This window comes from Falco naumanni, chromosome 2 (genome assembly GCF_017639655.2).
Source record: "Falco naumanni isolate bFalNau1 chromosome 2, bFalNau1.pat, whole genome shotgun sequence".
NCBI classification, from domain to species: domain Eukaryota; kingdom Metazoa; phylum Chordata; class Aves; order Falconiformes; family Falconidae; genus Falco; species Falco naumanni.
Genome location: NC_054055.1, coordinates 8,166,146 through 8,182,175, shown reverse-complemented (window position 1 = coordinate 8,182,175; position 16,030 = coordinate 8,166,146). Strand labels below are relative to the sequence as shown.

Below are 16,030 nucleotides of genomic sequence, written 5' to 3'. Positions count from 1 at the left end.
TCTATACAGTTTTGAACTGTTGCCACAGATCTACTAAGAGATGCCAGATTAGTAATCAATTTCTATACACATAAAGAAAATTAATATTTATAGAAACAAATATCTATAATATAAGCATTTTGAATAAGTCTTTATAAAGATTCATTGATTGTGGCTTATCTGGCTGTGTCCATACTGCTAAGCAAAAGCAGGCCAAAAGGTATGGACTGACTAATGTCCATCCTACCTAGGGCAAGGCTCCTTGAGAGAAAACCCGTTTTGGTGAGCACTATTTGGGACTGTCCAAATAAATCCGGGGAGTGAAGTTACGGTTGAGCAGTGTGGATAATCAGTCCGGAAACATGGACTCTTTGAAAGACAGGAAAATCCTGAGCCCTCTTACAGAGGAAGGTTATATGGCTTCCCTAAGACCGTTTTAGCTGCTGTCCACACAGCGCGTCGGCAGAAGAGATACAGGACTAAGCCCAGCTCTGCTTACTTTCAGCCCTGTTGTTAATTTACTCAGAGCCTGCTCTCTGGCTGGGAACAGTCAAAGCTCTTCTCATGAAAGTTTGTGGAATGTCTGGAAGTTCAGAGACAAGGAATTATTAAGCACTGGGGTGACTACATGCCTCCAGAACATGTTACACATTTTCTTTTTTATTGATTTTTATTTTGAAGTTAATTCCAAATGTTAAATAAGGATATTGTTACTATTTACAAATAGAGAACCCTCAATTTGTTAGGCTGGTATCTCTTTTAAGCAGAAGGAAAAGACAATGGTACTTAAGACATTTCTTTGTATTTCTTCTTTAATTAGAAAGCATGATATTATCAGAATTCATTATTTTAAAATAATTCCAGAACTGAACTAGCACATAGAAATGAGTGTTAATACTATTTGACTACATTGTATCTACAAAGCTTATTTTTAACCTGTTATTTCTACCAGATTTATGTTACCCATTCATTAGTTTCCTGCTTCGTGTTGGCCAGATGGTACTTCGGTAATGATAAACTCCAGAATCAGCACATGGTGTGTATATATATATATACACACACACTGTATTTTTATAGATATACACTATTTTTTGCATATATATACACATATATATGTGTGTGTGCATGCATTCGTATGTCATGTAATACATCCTGTGCTGTGAGCTTGGTAACTTAAGACACTATTGGGACTAATGACAATTTACAAAAATACATTTGGGGGACAGAATAAAGAGATTTGGGTGCTGACAATTTCTTGGAATATCAACATGAACTATCCCCAAGCCCCTTCTGCTGTGACCAGATTGATTACATATAATCCTTTAGCTTTCAAGTATTTGTCAGACTGTTTCATTCAGAACTTGCATGAGTAAGCTTGTTAACGGCTTCTTACAGAGGCTGGAACTGGTTGTTTTTAGATGCCCAGATACTAATTTCAGACTTGTTTATTATGCCACCACTAATGCTTTGAAATGCTAATCTTTTGATCCATCCCTGGTGCAATGTTAACAGTCTTAGAAAAGCTTTCTGTGCATTCTTCTCAGCAGAAGGGACATTAGGACAGTGTAATTTTAGAGATCTTTAACTGAAGAGGTGTAATTCATAGACACTGAATGGTTTTAAGTTCTGCACTTACGGTAGGATTAATCAAACCTGTATCACCACATTTTGGTTATTTTAGACTTTAGGAGGGTGTAGGGTAAGTCAGGGCACAGCATATTCCTGATTCTGACCCTTCAGTCCTTTTAGACATGTTTTTAGAAAAATGATCCAAAATATTGAAGCTTATGCTGCAGTTATAATGGGAAGGGCTGGGATAAGCAGCAATTCTTCATTTTACAGTATAGATGCAGGTATTTCTGTGGTATCTATGCCCCAGATTCCTATGTCCCATTTAAGACTGTGTCTACTAATACATATCCTCATTGTCAGGGCTGGGGTGTTTGTACCACCACATGCTAACAGCTTAGGGGAGGAGGAGTTTTGGATGTACATTTGCCATACAAATTCACATTCATGCTATGGCACTCAAAAAAAAAAAAAAAACCAAACCAGAAAAGAAAGAATCTGTGGTGTTATCCAAGTTCAACAATGATGAGGTATTTCCTATTCTCCAGGGCTTTCTGTTCCCTGTGACCAATGGAGCTACCTCTTTTAGGCATTTATGGCAGAGGTTCGTGCTTGGTCTTAACAGTCTCCACTTTTTTTTTACTGTCTGTTTGGGGAGTCATAAAACCAGGCAATTCAAATCATTTATCAGACTTCAGTGTCATTTTAAGAGATTTGACTATGGCTTCAGAGCTTATTCCATGGCCCCCACAATGATAATTATAATTATTACCAGCACAGTATGTTCTTGGAAATTCTGAAATTTCACTTACACAGAGTTAGCAGCCTGGTACCTGAACCTACATCCCTAAGAACACCACCAAGCTAATACCCCTGTGAGAAGTGTTACCAGATGGTGACTTTCTTACGGTCTTACACACTCATTTTAGATTTTAGGCTGTGAAGAAAAATGTATGCACATAATTATGTTCTGAAGGGGGCAGGGTGGCAGACCTGTTAGTTTAAGGAGAGAGATCGCCTTTGGGAATAACAGCAAGCATTCATTGCACTTCAATCTCCTAGATAAAACATGCTCTGTACGTTGAGCTGTACAGTAAGAATAAACGTCTGGTTACTGGACCAAAGCTTTTGAAATGTTAATTAGCCACAGGTTGTTTGGGATCATCTTGTGATCATTACGTCACAAGCTCAACTCCATGCCATCATCCAACAGCAAACTGACATGGCAGACCCTGGAGAGCACTACTTGACAAATGCAAAACAAAAGTACACAAAAGTTTTAGTTACAGTATTGCAGAGGTGGAACTTGCCTCTTCCTGTAGGAATGATGGTACTGACTTGCTCAGTCCTTTGAGTTTTTCAGGATTGGAAAACAGCTTATCAGGCTGTGAAGGCACTGTGGAAACTAAAGAGCAGCAATTCAAAAGGCTTCAAAAATACATTTGTACATCAAAATTATTCCGTAACAGGACATGGTTAGAAACAAACAACTTCAGATGAAATACATGCACATGCACAACCAGTTTACAGCTTCGATGCAAGATTTACACACACACCTCCCATAGGACCCAGAGAAGCTCTCATTAAGAAGAAGAATCTACTTTGACATCTCCTATAACACTGACCAAAGAACTTTGGCAGGAGCAGAAGCGTTTACATTGATTGACATGATGTGCAAGCCTGGGTGCTGCAAGCAAATTCTGATGAAACATGACGAAGAAAACATTTTCAGTTTACCTTCTAGATTTTCTTCCTAGAACAAGGACAAATGTACTCACGCACTAAACCATACCATGTACAAGCCAAACACTGTTCTTTTATTTGCTCAGTTTAATTAACTGCAATAAGAACATTTGCTTAAATCATGCAATTTTTAGACCTAACAAGGAAGTTTCAAGTGTTCATAGTACATTATAAGATGGATATCTCAGTAACGATGCATTTTTTTGCAGCCTATCTCTTAAACTTTTGTATACCTCTACTGAAGATCACTTCTATGCTCTTTCACTGTACAAAGCTTAATTGCACGAAGTAGCCTTGCAAAAATTCAGTTTGCTGTATGCCCACAATTCTCAGAATTTTTCATGCTCTAACCCCACTTACATTTAATAATGCACTAAAGCTCTATATCTTTGGACTGGGTACACCTTGTGAAATGCACCAATACTGAATATCACATGATAGATAATTTGGCAACAAACAGCCGGCTACAGGGGCATGTATCTATTGCATAAAATGAAACACTGCACACACCATGGGATTGTTTGCAAGCTGTGAGTTAAGCTTTTGCAAAGCTTTTGCTGTTGAAGCTCAAATAATGATCACCAGTATCAGTTATTGTCAGTATGCAGTTACATGCAGTTTCCCCATTGAGCAAGTACCTAGTGCAGATGTAGAACTTGTTAGCTGTTAAATAAAAAAGGATTTTTAATGTATTAGTTTAAATATCAGTGGAGGAGTCTCTCCATTGTCTATTGGAAGAATGCTGTTACTCACTTCCTGCTGCATTTTCATTCCTCTCTTGATGCTGATCAGGTTTTGGACCTGCTCAGTGTAATATTGGCAACAGTCACTCAGTAGCACAAACAGCTTTGCAATGTTATAAATAGCTTCAATATATTTTATATGTGGGAAGTTTTTTACTTCCCCAGACCCCATATGTTTCTGTGTTTTGCATCATTGTCCTCCTTTGAGGAGCTGGATCACAACAAAGGTAATGTGAGTGTACAAGCTAAGCAAAGCAATAAGATTTTCAAGAGAACTTGCCTTATTCTGTCTGTACAGCTATCAGTTTGGCTGTTTGTCATTTTTTCAAACTTCACTCAATAAGTTTAACTCAAAAAACCTCCACCATTTTCAGATAGATGTCTACACATTCCATATTGAATGTAAAACATGCTTTCAGTAGGGCCTTCCTTTGAAAGCAAAGTGCAGTACGGTACTTAAGTCTTGTTAATTTACTGGACACTGCACCCATACTATTATGCTACTATCATCCTATCTATACTATAGGCCACTAACAAGCAAGATGCTTTAAAGCATCTAAAATATGACAATAAATGCAACTGTGCACAACTGCTTTTTAAAACTGTAGTGCTCCAATGCAGTTAATAAAGAATTGTGTTACATTATACCATATTCAATGTTATTCAGTGGTTTTCTATTGTGTTCATCTTGACATGTTCTTAGAACAGATTTGCTTTCATTTTGCCTAGATTTGGAATTTCTAAAGGTATACAGAAAAATTTAACAGTAAGGCACCTGTAACATACTAATGGATAGATGATATCAGCAGTAGCTGATATCGCAGTTCACCTACTGCTTAGAGTAATTCTACTTTGCTGATTGAGACAGGGATTATAAGAGAGGTTCCTTTCCAGCTGAGCTGTTCTGAAGGGTGTTTTGCACTAGCCAAAGTCATCTTGCATCTTATAACAGAACAGATGAACAGACAAATTCAATATTTACTTAGGACAAGTCTTTCAACTGAGCTAATGTTCAAAGCTCTCAATGATTTCAGCAACTTTCATAGGTTGAATGACCAAAGGCCAAAATAATACACTGGTAGGTGGCACAGAGTTTCTACAGATATAGCAAGACATAACATAAGTATATTCCTTAAGAATAAAACAACACAACAGAATTCTACAAAAGCATTATGTCATGCTGATGTTAATCAAAAGTGCAATACAAATCTTGGCTTAAAAAAAATTATAATATAATCCTTCCCTAGCAAATAGAAGACATTGAAAAAACAACAAACTTCCATGCAGATACAAAATATATTTACCATCTTCAGCACTAAGAGCTAATTCTTCCTTTGGATTATTTATTTTTCCTGTATCTGCACAGAAAAAAAGTAACACATAGTTAGAAATTTTGCTGGTCAGTAAGCTAAAATGGATGGCAGATGGTAGTCACAGAATTAAGAGTAATGAGGACAAAAAACCCCAACGAACCGTCAGAGCCATGGGAACAGTTAAATTCAAGAGATGCTTTCTACTTCACACACTACTTCAAGCCTACGTCCAAGCAGCAGTTTCATGTTGACAGTTTCTATCACTGTACTGTTGCAACGATCAATGTTAGTACATACCTAAAACCTAGAAACCAGTTAGAAGCAAGCAATAGCATGATTAGTATCTGAAGAGTAATTTGCCAACAATAGCCAACATCTTTCAAAATCTACACCTCCACGCTTCAGTTTACAAATGTAAGTTTGTGTCTTCCCCATTAGACATGAGATAAGTATGAAAACACTCGGAGGCAGCATGAAAGGAAACAGGAGTAATAATTTGTAAGAATTCCTAGAAGGCTACAAAGGGAAGTCAGGAATTAATTTTAAGTACAATCTTGTCTCACTGTACTCTCTTGAAGTGACTTTGGTATAATAACTGCAGGAAACACAGGTGAAACTCTACTAGACTAAGATGATTTTGTTATACTTCCACTGCCTACTAATTTGACCCAAGCAAGCCAGCAACAGTGGCAGTTGTCGCTCATTACCAATTTGGATAGTTGCCAATACTTCCACTATTGAAAAACTATCCAAAAAACAGTTCATCACTGTTCAATGCAGTGCGTTTTTGGAAGATGTCTGCTTCATAGACTAGTGTTGTTTCAAAAATTAACACAAAGAACTGAGAACTACACTGTATGAGAAGAGAACATAGTTCTATAGCACAGTCTCCATACAGCTTATTGAGAAACAAAGACAAAACCACTACTTGGCAAAGCTGTTACAAAGATCAGCATGAACATTTTAAGCCAAACTGCAGATCATGGGAGACACATGCAAGCTTTGTGCTCACTTGAGGTGGCTGATGGAATGTCCTCTAGACTTTTGGAAGGCATTTTCCTATCTGCACTCCTTTTCAAAGCCATCAAAACAGGGTTTATTTCTTCTTCTGAACCTGTTACGAGACAAAACACATGAACACTGCACATACAGACATGCCATTTTAAGCAAGTCACTGAAAACCCAACCATGGGTTTCTTATGAGAATCTATTTTGACTGTTAGCAAAGACAGTGAACATTCAATGAAAATACAAAAAGAAATCCAAAATAAACAAAATAAATGTCTAATTTTATGTGTCCATTTGCTCTCTCTAAATTCTTTCAGCCATCAGTAGAGAGAGACAGGTTAGTTGGTTTGCCCTGTGTAGGTATCTGCCTGTACTGACTAGTAACAGTTTGGGGCAATTATGGCACTTAATTGTCTAAAAAAATATCAGATAAACTCAGACATTAGCCATTTTGTCATCAACTTGTTATGTATCAGCACAAAAAAGTTCATAGCTTTAGTTTTTCCCTCTGTGCAAATTTGTCTGTAATATTTTCTCCTCAGTGAAAGACACTTTGTTTCAATACTTGAGAAACAACCACAAAACCACCCAGCTGTGGAGGTATTTGGATCGCTGACGTTACACAATTGTCTCTAAGGGCAGAATCAAGACACTCCTAGCTCCTTCAGAATCCTTTAAGACCCTCTCTCCTCCCTACCTCACCTTCTGCCCCATCAGCCAACCAACCAGGCCTTACAGTGTTGCTGCCTGTAATTATGGGTAAAAGCAAATTATGTTTCATTTTTCCTTATTTGTCTTGAGTTTTCACTGACTTCTATTGGAATCTCACTTTCAAAACGGGCTCAAGAGTACAGTGGCAGGCCCGGTAAACTTCACATATTTCTCAGATCCTCCACGTGAAAAAAAAAAAAATTCTCAGTCTCTCAGCATGAGATTAAAAAGATGAAATTATCTCCTCTACCTTAAGCTCTTTGATGACTACCACACACTATTTGCTAGAGCTGGCATTCAATCAAATAATAAGAATTCTACTAAACAGATAATGTATATGGCCACTCGCTAGTGCAACAGGCAGCAGTGCTAAGTGGAATAGCACAGAGTATTGGTATGAATTAATATCTCCACATCCAGCCATTCCACTGGTATTTACCTTTGAAGACTAGCTGGTCAAACTAAAGAATGAACTCAGTCAGCCACTGAATTTTTTTTTCCTTTTTTAATCCAGTATAATTAAAAGAAATATCAGATATTGAATGTTAATATTATTAATTTGAAGACAATGTCACAGGGGAGGAAGAAAAGGGTTAAATCATGAAGACTGATGTGATTGATCCAAACTGCTAAACTCCCCTTACCAAAAAGGCTTACCCAAATGTAGTATGCATTTGTCAAACACTTTCCAATTAAAGGATTTAATTATTTCTTCCCATCCTTGCCAAATATCTGAAGCATTCAATTAAGTATCATACAGACTTTCATTTAAAATATTTTAAATTAGCTACTAAAAAAAATAATTGGAGCCATGTTTAACAACCCAGGACCATGAATTTTAGAAATCAGACAGCTCACAAGTTGAACTTCTGGTTCCACAGTGGGAATCAGAGTTTTCATCTGAAAAACCGGATCCCAAATTTGAGCCGACCCCTTCCTCTTCATCATTTTCCTCATGCTGAGACATTAGGCAGATTTGAGCTCCTTCAGGCTGGGAGGAGCTGCTCTCATCTTTTAGTGGTGTGCTTGCTCTTCTCAATTTCAACAGTGCTTTAAATTCTGAATGCTTTTCAGAGGTATCCAAGGATGTGCTTCCGTCTCTCCTTCCTTTCTCATTTATCTTGAATGGCTTGACTGCAGTCATATTGACCTCTCCTTCCAAGGGAGGAAGATCAGCTGGAGCCATGTTTCTCTTCTCTATTTTATTAATACCTCCATTTCTTTCAGGTAGATCAGAACCCTCAGTTTCATTTACTGCAAGATCATTTACTGAAGCTTTGATGTTTTGTTCTGGAGCTCCCCCTTTGACAGTTATCTTCATCCGTGTATGATACCTTCTTAAAGGACTATGTGGCTGTAACAGTGTCATGAATGTAGTCTCTTTTTGTGATGGAAACATATGATCCCCAAACTTTTCCCATTGATGTAACTCTCTGGATACTGGACATGGACCTTCAGATGCATCTTGAATAAGTTTTTCTAAAGAACTATTGAATTCATTGAATTTTACAGCGTTTGAAACATAATTTTTTTCTATTTTTTCTTGTATTTCTTGAGGATGATCTCTGTCTTGATGCAGAGCATGCACACTTAGACTCATCTGCATTTTACTTTGCATTTTCTTATCCATATTTTCCAGCACAGAAGCTGATGTTTCAGAGACCTCTTTTGGTAGTTTCTGCAAATTAACATCAAATACTCTATATTCAGCCTTGGATGGTGCAGATCTTTCTCTGGTCTCACCAGTTTCCTGCAGCAATTCTCTATCATGCTCATGGGTTGTGCTTATAACTTGCACCTCGGCAGTCCTCTGTACCATGCTATCAGCACCTTTGAGTTTAGGAGGAGGCATCTCAGAGGCCTCCTTCAGCAACTTCTCTAAAGCAGAACTCAAGCTGCTGACCTTGGATGGGGCAACAGACTTTTCTATGGTCTCACCAGCTTCCTGCAGCAATTCTCTATCATGCTCATGGGTTGTGCTTATAACTTGCACCTCAGCAGTCCTCTGTTCCATGCTGTCAGCACCTTTGGGTTCAGGAGGTGGTGTTTCTGAGGCCTCCTTCAGCAACTTCTCTAAAGCAGAACTCAAGCCGCTGACCTTGGATGGGGCAACAGACTTTTCTATGGTCTCACCAGCTTCCTGCAGCAACTCTCCATCATGCTTATAGTTTGTGCTTGTAACTTGCACCTCAGCAGTCCTCTGTTCCATGCTGTCAGCACCTTTGGGTTTAGGAGGTGGTGTTTCTGAGGCCTCCTTCAGCAACTTCTCTAAAGCAGAACTCAAGCCGCTGACCTTGGATGGGGCAACAGACTTTTCTATGGTCTCACCAGCTTCCTGCAGCAACTCTCCATCATGCTTATAGTTTGTGCTTATAACTTGCACCTCAGCAGTCCTCTGTTCCATGCTATCAGCACCTTTGAGTTTAGGAGGAGGCATCTCAGAGGCCTCCTTCAGCAACTTCTCTAAAGCAGAACTCAAGCTGCTGACCTTGGATGGGGCAACAGACTTTTCTATGGTCTCACCAGCTTCCTGCAGCAATTCTCTATCATGCTCATGGGTTGTGCTTATAACTTGCACCTCAGCAGTCCTCTGTTCCATGCTGTCAGCACCTTTGGGTTCAGGAGGTGGTGTTTCTGAGGCCTCCTTCAGCAACTTCTCTAAAGCAGAACTCAAGCCGCTGACCTTGGATGGGGCAACAGACTTTTCTATGGTCTCACCAGCTTCCTGCAGCAACTCTCCATCATGCTTATAGGTTGTGCTTGTAACTTGCACCTCAGCAGTCCTCTGTTCCATGCTGTCAGCACCTTTGGGTTTAGGAGGAGGCATCTCAGAGGCCTCCTTCAGCAACTTCTCTAAAGCAGAACTCAAGCCGCTGACCTTGGATGGGGCAACAGACTTTTCTATGGTCTCACCAGCTTCCTGCAGCAACTCTATATTTTGCTTATAGTTTGTGCTTATAACTTGCACCTCAGCAGTCCTCTGTACCATGCTGTCAGTACATTTTGGTTCAGGAGGGGGTGTTTCTGAGGCCTCCTTCAGCAACTTCTCTACAGCAGAACTCAAGCCGCTGACCTTGGATGGGGCAACAGACTTTTCTATGGTCTCACTGACCACTTCAGGCTGACTAGTATCTTCTTGGCATGTTAATTCTACACTACAATTAGTTTGTGACATACTGTTCACATCAGATGTTTGCATTCCCACCCTTCTGTATTCAGAAGGTTGAGATGCAAATGTTTCTCTAAGCAGGTTCTGCAAAGCAGCTTGAGGCCTCTGGGAACCCTCAAGAGTATCTTTGTCTGCTGCCTTATGCTGTAGACAGAAACCTTCAAATTCCCTAAACTGTTCCCTGAGGCTTTTTTTGTTTTCATGCTCATCTGTCGATAGCACATTCACTTTTCCTGTGCTCTTCCCTACTTTTTTATCAGCAGGAGAAATGTCATGGCTCTGTTCTACTGTTCTTTCAAAGACCTTGCACTGATTTGAGTGAAGAACTTTCCCTTTCAAAATGTTTTCTTTTAGGTTCAAGCTAGATGACGTCTCAGAGGCTTCCTTTTCTAATTTCTTTAGGCCAAATTTAAATACATCAAGTTCAGCTTTAGGTAGAACAACCTTATCCATGGTCTCTGCAACTTCTTCCTTAGGGAGACTGACATCTAATGGAGTAGTCTTGTTCCCCACTTTTTCTACAGGTAAACATAGCCAATCATCTACTGCTGACTCCTTTGAAGCATCTTTATCATCAGGTGATTGGAGCAACTGCAGGGAAACATGATGTCCTTTTGATGAAACTATACTTTTTTCTACACATTCTTTAACTTCTTGATCTGGAAGACCCATCTTTTTCTGTGGTTTTGGCGTAACTGGTTTTCTGTCCGGCTGGATAAAGTCTGTATTTTGTGTGTGTGTCAAGTTCAGACCATTCAGGGTAGGAGATTCTAGAGGCAGTTCACATACCAGAGAATCTAGTTTCCGTGTTTTTTCTCTCTCAGATGTTTGGGTTTGTTGTTGAATTAACTCTTGCTTGCTTGCATTATCTGTGCTTTTTTTATCTTCCTTTGATTTTCTTTCACAGGTTACTGGACTGGTACTATCTGGCAAAGAAACATCTCGGCTGTCAATGCTACTCTGTAACTTAACCCCAGTATCCCAGAAATTTCTCAAACTCTGGAACTGTGAATGATCTGAAATTTGATTCTTCAGCTTCTCATTAATTTTTTCTTTTAAAGACAAAACCTGGAAGCTGGGCTTCTGTCGGAAACAAGCAGCAGCTTTTCCTTTAAGTGTTTCTTTCCCATCTATTTCTTTCTCTTTGTTTTCTGGGGAAGCTGAAGTGGCACCAACTCTTGACTGCAAGTTACTGGCTTTTGGCAATTCTGTATATACGTGAACTTCATCAGGTGGAAGTGTTCTTTTTGACTTTCCAACTGCATGGCCTGATCCAAACTCAAAAGAGTTTTGGTGTTTGTTTCTTGAAGCCTGGCTTGCACAACTTAGTTCAGCACTACTTAGCATATTCTTGCTTTGATCACCCAGTCCATTAGGTAGGTATATGGCAGCTGGTTTTATTTTGTCACTTCCTCCAAGACTCTTTAATGTACTGCCACCTGATGCATTAGAATTGATACTAACTTCTTGCTCTCCATGACTGGGGATAGTTTTATCCCTCTCCCAGAATGCTCTGATCTCCCTTATTCTTCTTTTTTCTTGTATTGCCTTCTCCAGTTCACATTTCTGAGCTGGTAACTTGTGTTCTTCATGTTCCAAGAGATTCGATTTTATATTTTGTTCCTTGATTTCTCGTCCACGTTCTTTTTCTTCAGCTTTTGTACAGTCAAATTCAGTTAGTGATTTGTCATTTTGTTCCTCATTCTCTTCCCCCTTCTTAGGTTTCATCCTCTCTTTTACCAGCTGTGTATCTTCTGAAATAAATGATGCAGGTGAAATACTGTTCCGTTGATTAATCCTTCCAAACAGTAACTCTTCCGTAACTCCCATTTTTTCATCCGTGCTAAGGCCACTGTCTTCTGTAGGAAGAACTGTTGTTCTGGTTGAGAACTCTACTTCCTCTTTGGGTTCCCTGCCTCGGGATTTAGCTGATACATGTTTCCTATCTTCGGTACCAGAACTTCTTTTAAACCAGTCTAAAACTTTTGATACAGATTCATCAGCCACTTTCGTGAGTTCATCTGCATGTTTGTCAGGCTTGAAAGTGGTTTTAGCATCTTGCTCCTCAACAAGATCAGGCTTACCTTGTTGAAGACTTGTAGAATTGATATTGGACATCTCATGTGGTTCTGTCTTAGCAGAAAGCTGATGTTCATCTACAACATAAACAAACTTATCTGAGTTAGGAATCAGACACATGACTCTACAAATGTTTGATCTATCTTGAAAAGCCTCTCATATCTTTTTTTTTTTTAACTGTTAGCAGAGAAAGGAATTCTCTGTCTTTATTACTGGAAGGAACCATACTGTGGGCAATAAAGTGAAAAATAATTCCTGCGCTGAGATATCCTACTGGCAGATTAATCATACTACTTTTGAGGATGTAAGCAGATAAGATTGGTCATCCCCATTCTAAAGGGAATGGCTAAATGTCCCCTGAAGAGGGGGCAGCCCAGCATATTTGTGTTTAGTCCCAGGAGCAAATCCCCAGGTCACATCTGGATTACTACCAAGGACAGTTGACAGTGGTACACCAAAAATGCTTTAGTTCCTATGCAGACAGATCTAGCAGGCCTTATGACAGATATTTTATCCAAATGCCATCACTTCACTTTCATCATTCACAATAAAGGTGCCTATCCATACTCTGGTCTGATTGTTAATTCTTAAGAATACCAACAGAACGTCTAGAAATACTGACTACATTAAAGCATTAAATTCTAAATAATCTTTTTTATATTCTAATACTGCAATAGGTAGCACATTCCTACTATTTCTGTTTCCTAGCTTTTAATTCTTAGATACAAGTGATTCAAACGTTAATGAATACGTGCTATATGCTACTGCATTCTATTCTTCACTCCTATTAATCTCTTACCAGTAATGTTTTTGTGTAACTTAGATTCATGGCTCAAGATCTGGTTGGATTTATTTTCACGTGTCTCATCAGCACTCAGTTCAATATTGCTATTTGGCAGGATATTGCTGGAGGTCTTCTGTGGAGTTTCAAGTTTCTTAGGAGTAACTGTCTTTGTCTGCGAGGTTTCGTTAACCAGGAAGACTGACCTGTTAGTGTCACAAGGGCCAGATGCCGATGTATCTTCTTGTAAGCCATCTATTGTTTTTATTTCTAAAACTGATGAATAGGTTCCCAAAGGCTTTACAGCAGAAGTTTGCTTATTCCCAAATGAATCTGATCCAATAGCATCATTTCCACTACCCTTTATTTCATCAGATTCTAACATATCGAACTCTCCTGTTTCTCTACCATGGTGGAGCTGTGGGCTTTGCAGAGGTTCTCCTTTGCCTGTGCCAGATGAGAACCTCACTTGTTTTAGTTTTTCCAGTGAAATTTCTGTGGAGTCTTCTGCTTCTTCCCTAAGAGAGTTTTTCTCAGCTTCTCCTTCAAAAATAGTTGCAGTAGGAAGACCACTCTTTTTCTGAACATCTAACATCTGACTAACACGAACTTCTGAGTCAGTGGAACTTGAACTTGAACTGCGTTTCAAAATGCCCCTGGGTGGTGTACCAATGCCATTAATCCTCTCTGGCTGTTTGGCTGGTTTTGGAACAAAGTCTTCTTTTTGTGACACTGGATCTGTTGCTTTGTGAATTAGTTTTCTAGCTTTTGGGACAGGACGCTTAACTAGTCCTTTCTGCGATTCGCCAGCAGGTCCTACAGAAGGCTTCTTATGCTTCTCTGTTTCATCATCTTGTATGTTTGGTTGAGGCTGGCTCTCTTCTGAGAGTGACAAAACTTCTGTAAGACATATAGAAGAAATCATGTGTTTACATGACATTCATCTGCATAAACACAGAAGCATGACAGCGCAGATCTAGAATGCAGCGATTATACTGGTTTATTAAAAACATCTGCAGTAAAAGGTGGAAATTCAACATATCACAAATCAACAATTGATTTCATTTGTAAGTACTAGGAATTCTTAGCAGATGAAAATCCTGCAGTTATTTCTTATTCTAGAAATACTATTTTATGACTAAAGATAGAGAACACACCAAATTTTTGATCAGCATTATTCCTGCAAGGGACAATATTTTGCAGGAAGGGCAGCTTTTGAATACACATACAACCCTTCAGCTTCAGAACATAAACAGCAACCTATAGAAATGGAAACAGGCTATTTCCACACTCATATGGAACAAGGTAAAATGCTGAAATTATGTCCTGGTAGGGAGGTGAATTTTTACTTTTTTTTTAATTCCTAATGTGCAAGTCTTCCTTTTTCCTGTCAGCAAGCTTTACAACAGAAACAGGAGAGTAATTTCCACATATGAGTCTGTAAATTACAAGTTCAAATGTCTGCATTGTGATACATCACCACTCATTTACTTGCCTGCAGAGAATGCTGTGGGAAAGGGAGAATTTGACAACAAACAGGAGTGAGAAAACAAAGGAAAAAAATAAAGATCAAAGAGTTAGGCTTCTGTTGAACCAACAGCAGCAGTAACTGGAAGGTCACATAAACAGCTATTTCCTGAGTATATTTATATGTTTTACATAGGGTTTTAAATTAACTAGTTGATATCTCCACATAGTTAAGATAAAACAGGTTTTGATACCTTACAAAAGGCAGCAATGAAAGTAAAAATTTCCATATAAGCCACCAAGAAATTCAGTCTTTTTTAGTCTTACCCTTCTTTGTTAGCTGAGGTAGAGTGGCTGGTCTGTTTTCTGATTCCCCACTGTTCAAGTTATCACCAGATGCAGTGGAATTAAATGGATTTCTTCTTTGCTAAAAGGGAATGAAGATTATAATTGCAGTCAAATTGTTATACCAGCACACTCTTCACAAAATAAAGTGCAGTGATTACCTCTGCCTCACTACCCTGTCTGCAAAGAGTCTGAAAGCATGCCTCTTAAATTAGATATATGATAAAAACCTAAACAATACGAACCAAGGAATCATCAGAAGTGCTAGTGATAGCCTCATCTTGTTCTTTTTGAAGTCACCAATAGCAGAGATAAGCCACCACTTAAAGACAGTTGAAAATTCTAAATTGTTGCAAGTTAAATAACATTGTCTCTAATTTTGTGACTACAGATTTTGGAACAGAGCAGGACAATTCTTTTCAGTGGTTGAAGAGGCTGGAAGTAATGTCAAGCACAGCCAGCCACTGGCTATAGCCATAACAGCACTTCAGCGTCAAACTTTTAGTGGTTTCCATTATCTCCCTCCAAAACAAAAAACATTAATTTTTTCCAACTCCTTATCTTTCTTCCTCAAATCTTTAATTGTCTTTACCACTGAAGCTGAGAAACACACAAAATGTAAACAACGACTTCTGCTATATTCAATACTAGTCATACCTTTACTGATGAGACTGCTGCCTTCATAGGTCTTTCCTCTGGTTTGTCTAACACAGAGGTTGTTGTTTTAGAACTGGAAAGTAAAAGCATGTAAAACTTTAGCAAACAGGACATTACAGTAAGCCTTTTTGAAAAGACAAAACAAGTAATTGTTTTTATACACTCAAATATAAGCTCTCAGCACCTGAAGTTTTCTATTTAGCCAATTCTCATTAGATTTAGAAGCAAACCTTCTCCTTACCATAGCAAGGGGATATTACTGCCGCTTTCTTCCCTTGCAAAAAATTCTTTGTTTGTTAAAGAATTCAATACAACTTCTACTTGGCATGACAGAAACCATATTTTTAAATCTTTTAGATTCTTGAGCAAGCTTTATGTAAATATAGCCGCTCTCCTAACAATATCAGTGTTGCTGTCTTCATCCTTGTCCTACATTTATACTTCTAGGACTGAAATCAAAATGGAG

The 16,030-nt window shown here is 38.7% G+C and overlaps 1 protein-coding gene across 1 annotated transcript in view; it reads right to left on the bottom strand.

Annotated features, from left to right (window-relative positions):
- Positions 1 to 16,030, bottom strand: part of SYTL2 (synaptotagmin like 2) — a 62,271-nt gene that overhangs the window by 7,849 nt on the left and 38,392 nt on the right. The window contains exons 5-12 of the mRNA XM_040584087.1: positions 15,565 to 15,637; positions 14,890 to 14,989; positions 13,114 to 13,995; positions 7,925 to 12,391; positions 6,360 to 6,461; positions 5,339 to 5,392; positions 4,045 to 4,092; positions 2,859 to 2,953 (exon numbers count right to left, since the gene is read on the bottom strand). Of these exons, the coding sequence (XP_040440021.1) occupies positions 2,859 to 2,953; positions 4,045 to 4,092; positions 5,339 to 5,392; positions 6,360 to 6,461; positions 7,925 to 12,391; positions 13,114 to 13,995; positions 14,890 to 14,989; positions 15,565 to 15,637 (5,821 nt within the window). The remainder of the gene's footprint in view (positions 1 to 2,858; positions 2,954 to 4,044; positions 4,093 to 5,338; positions 5,393 to 6,359; positions 6,462 to 7,924; positions 12,392 to 13,113; positions 13,996 to 14,889; positions 14,990 to 15,564; positions 15,638 to 16,030) is intronic.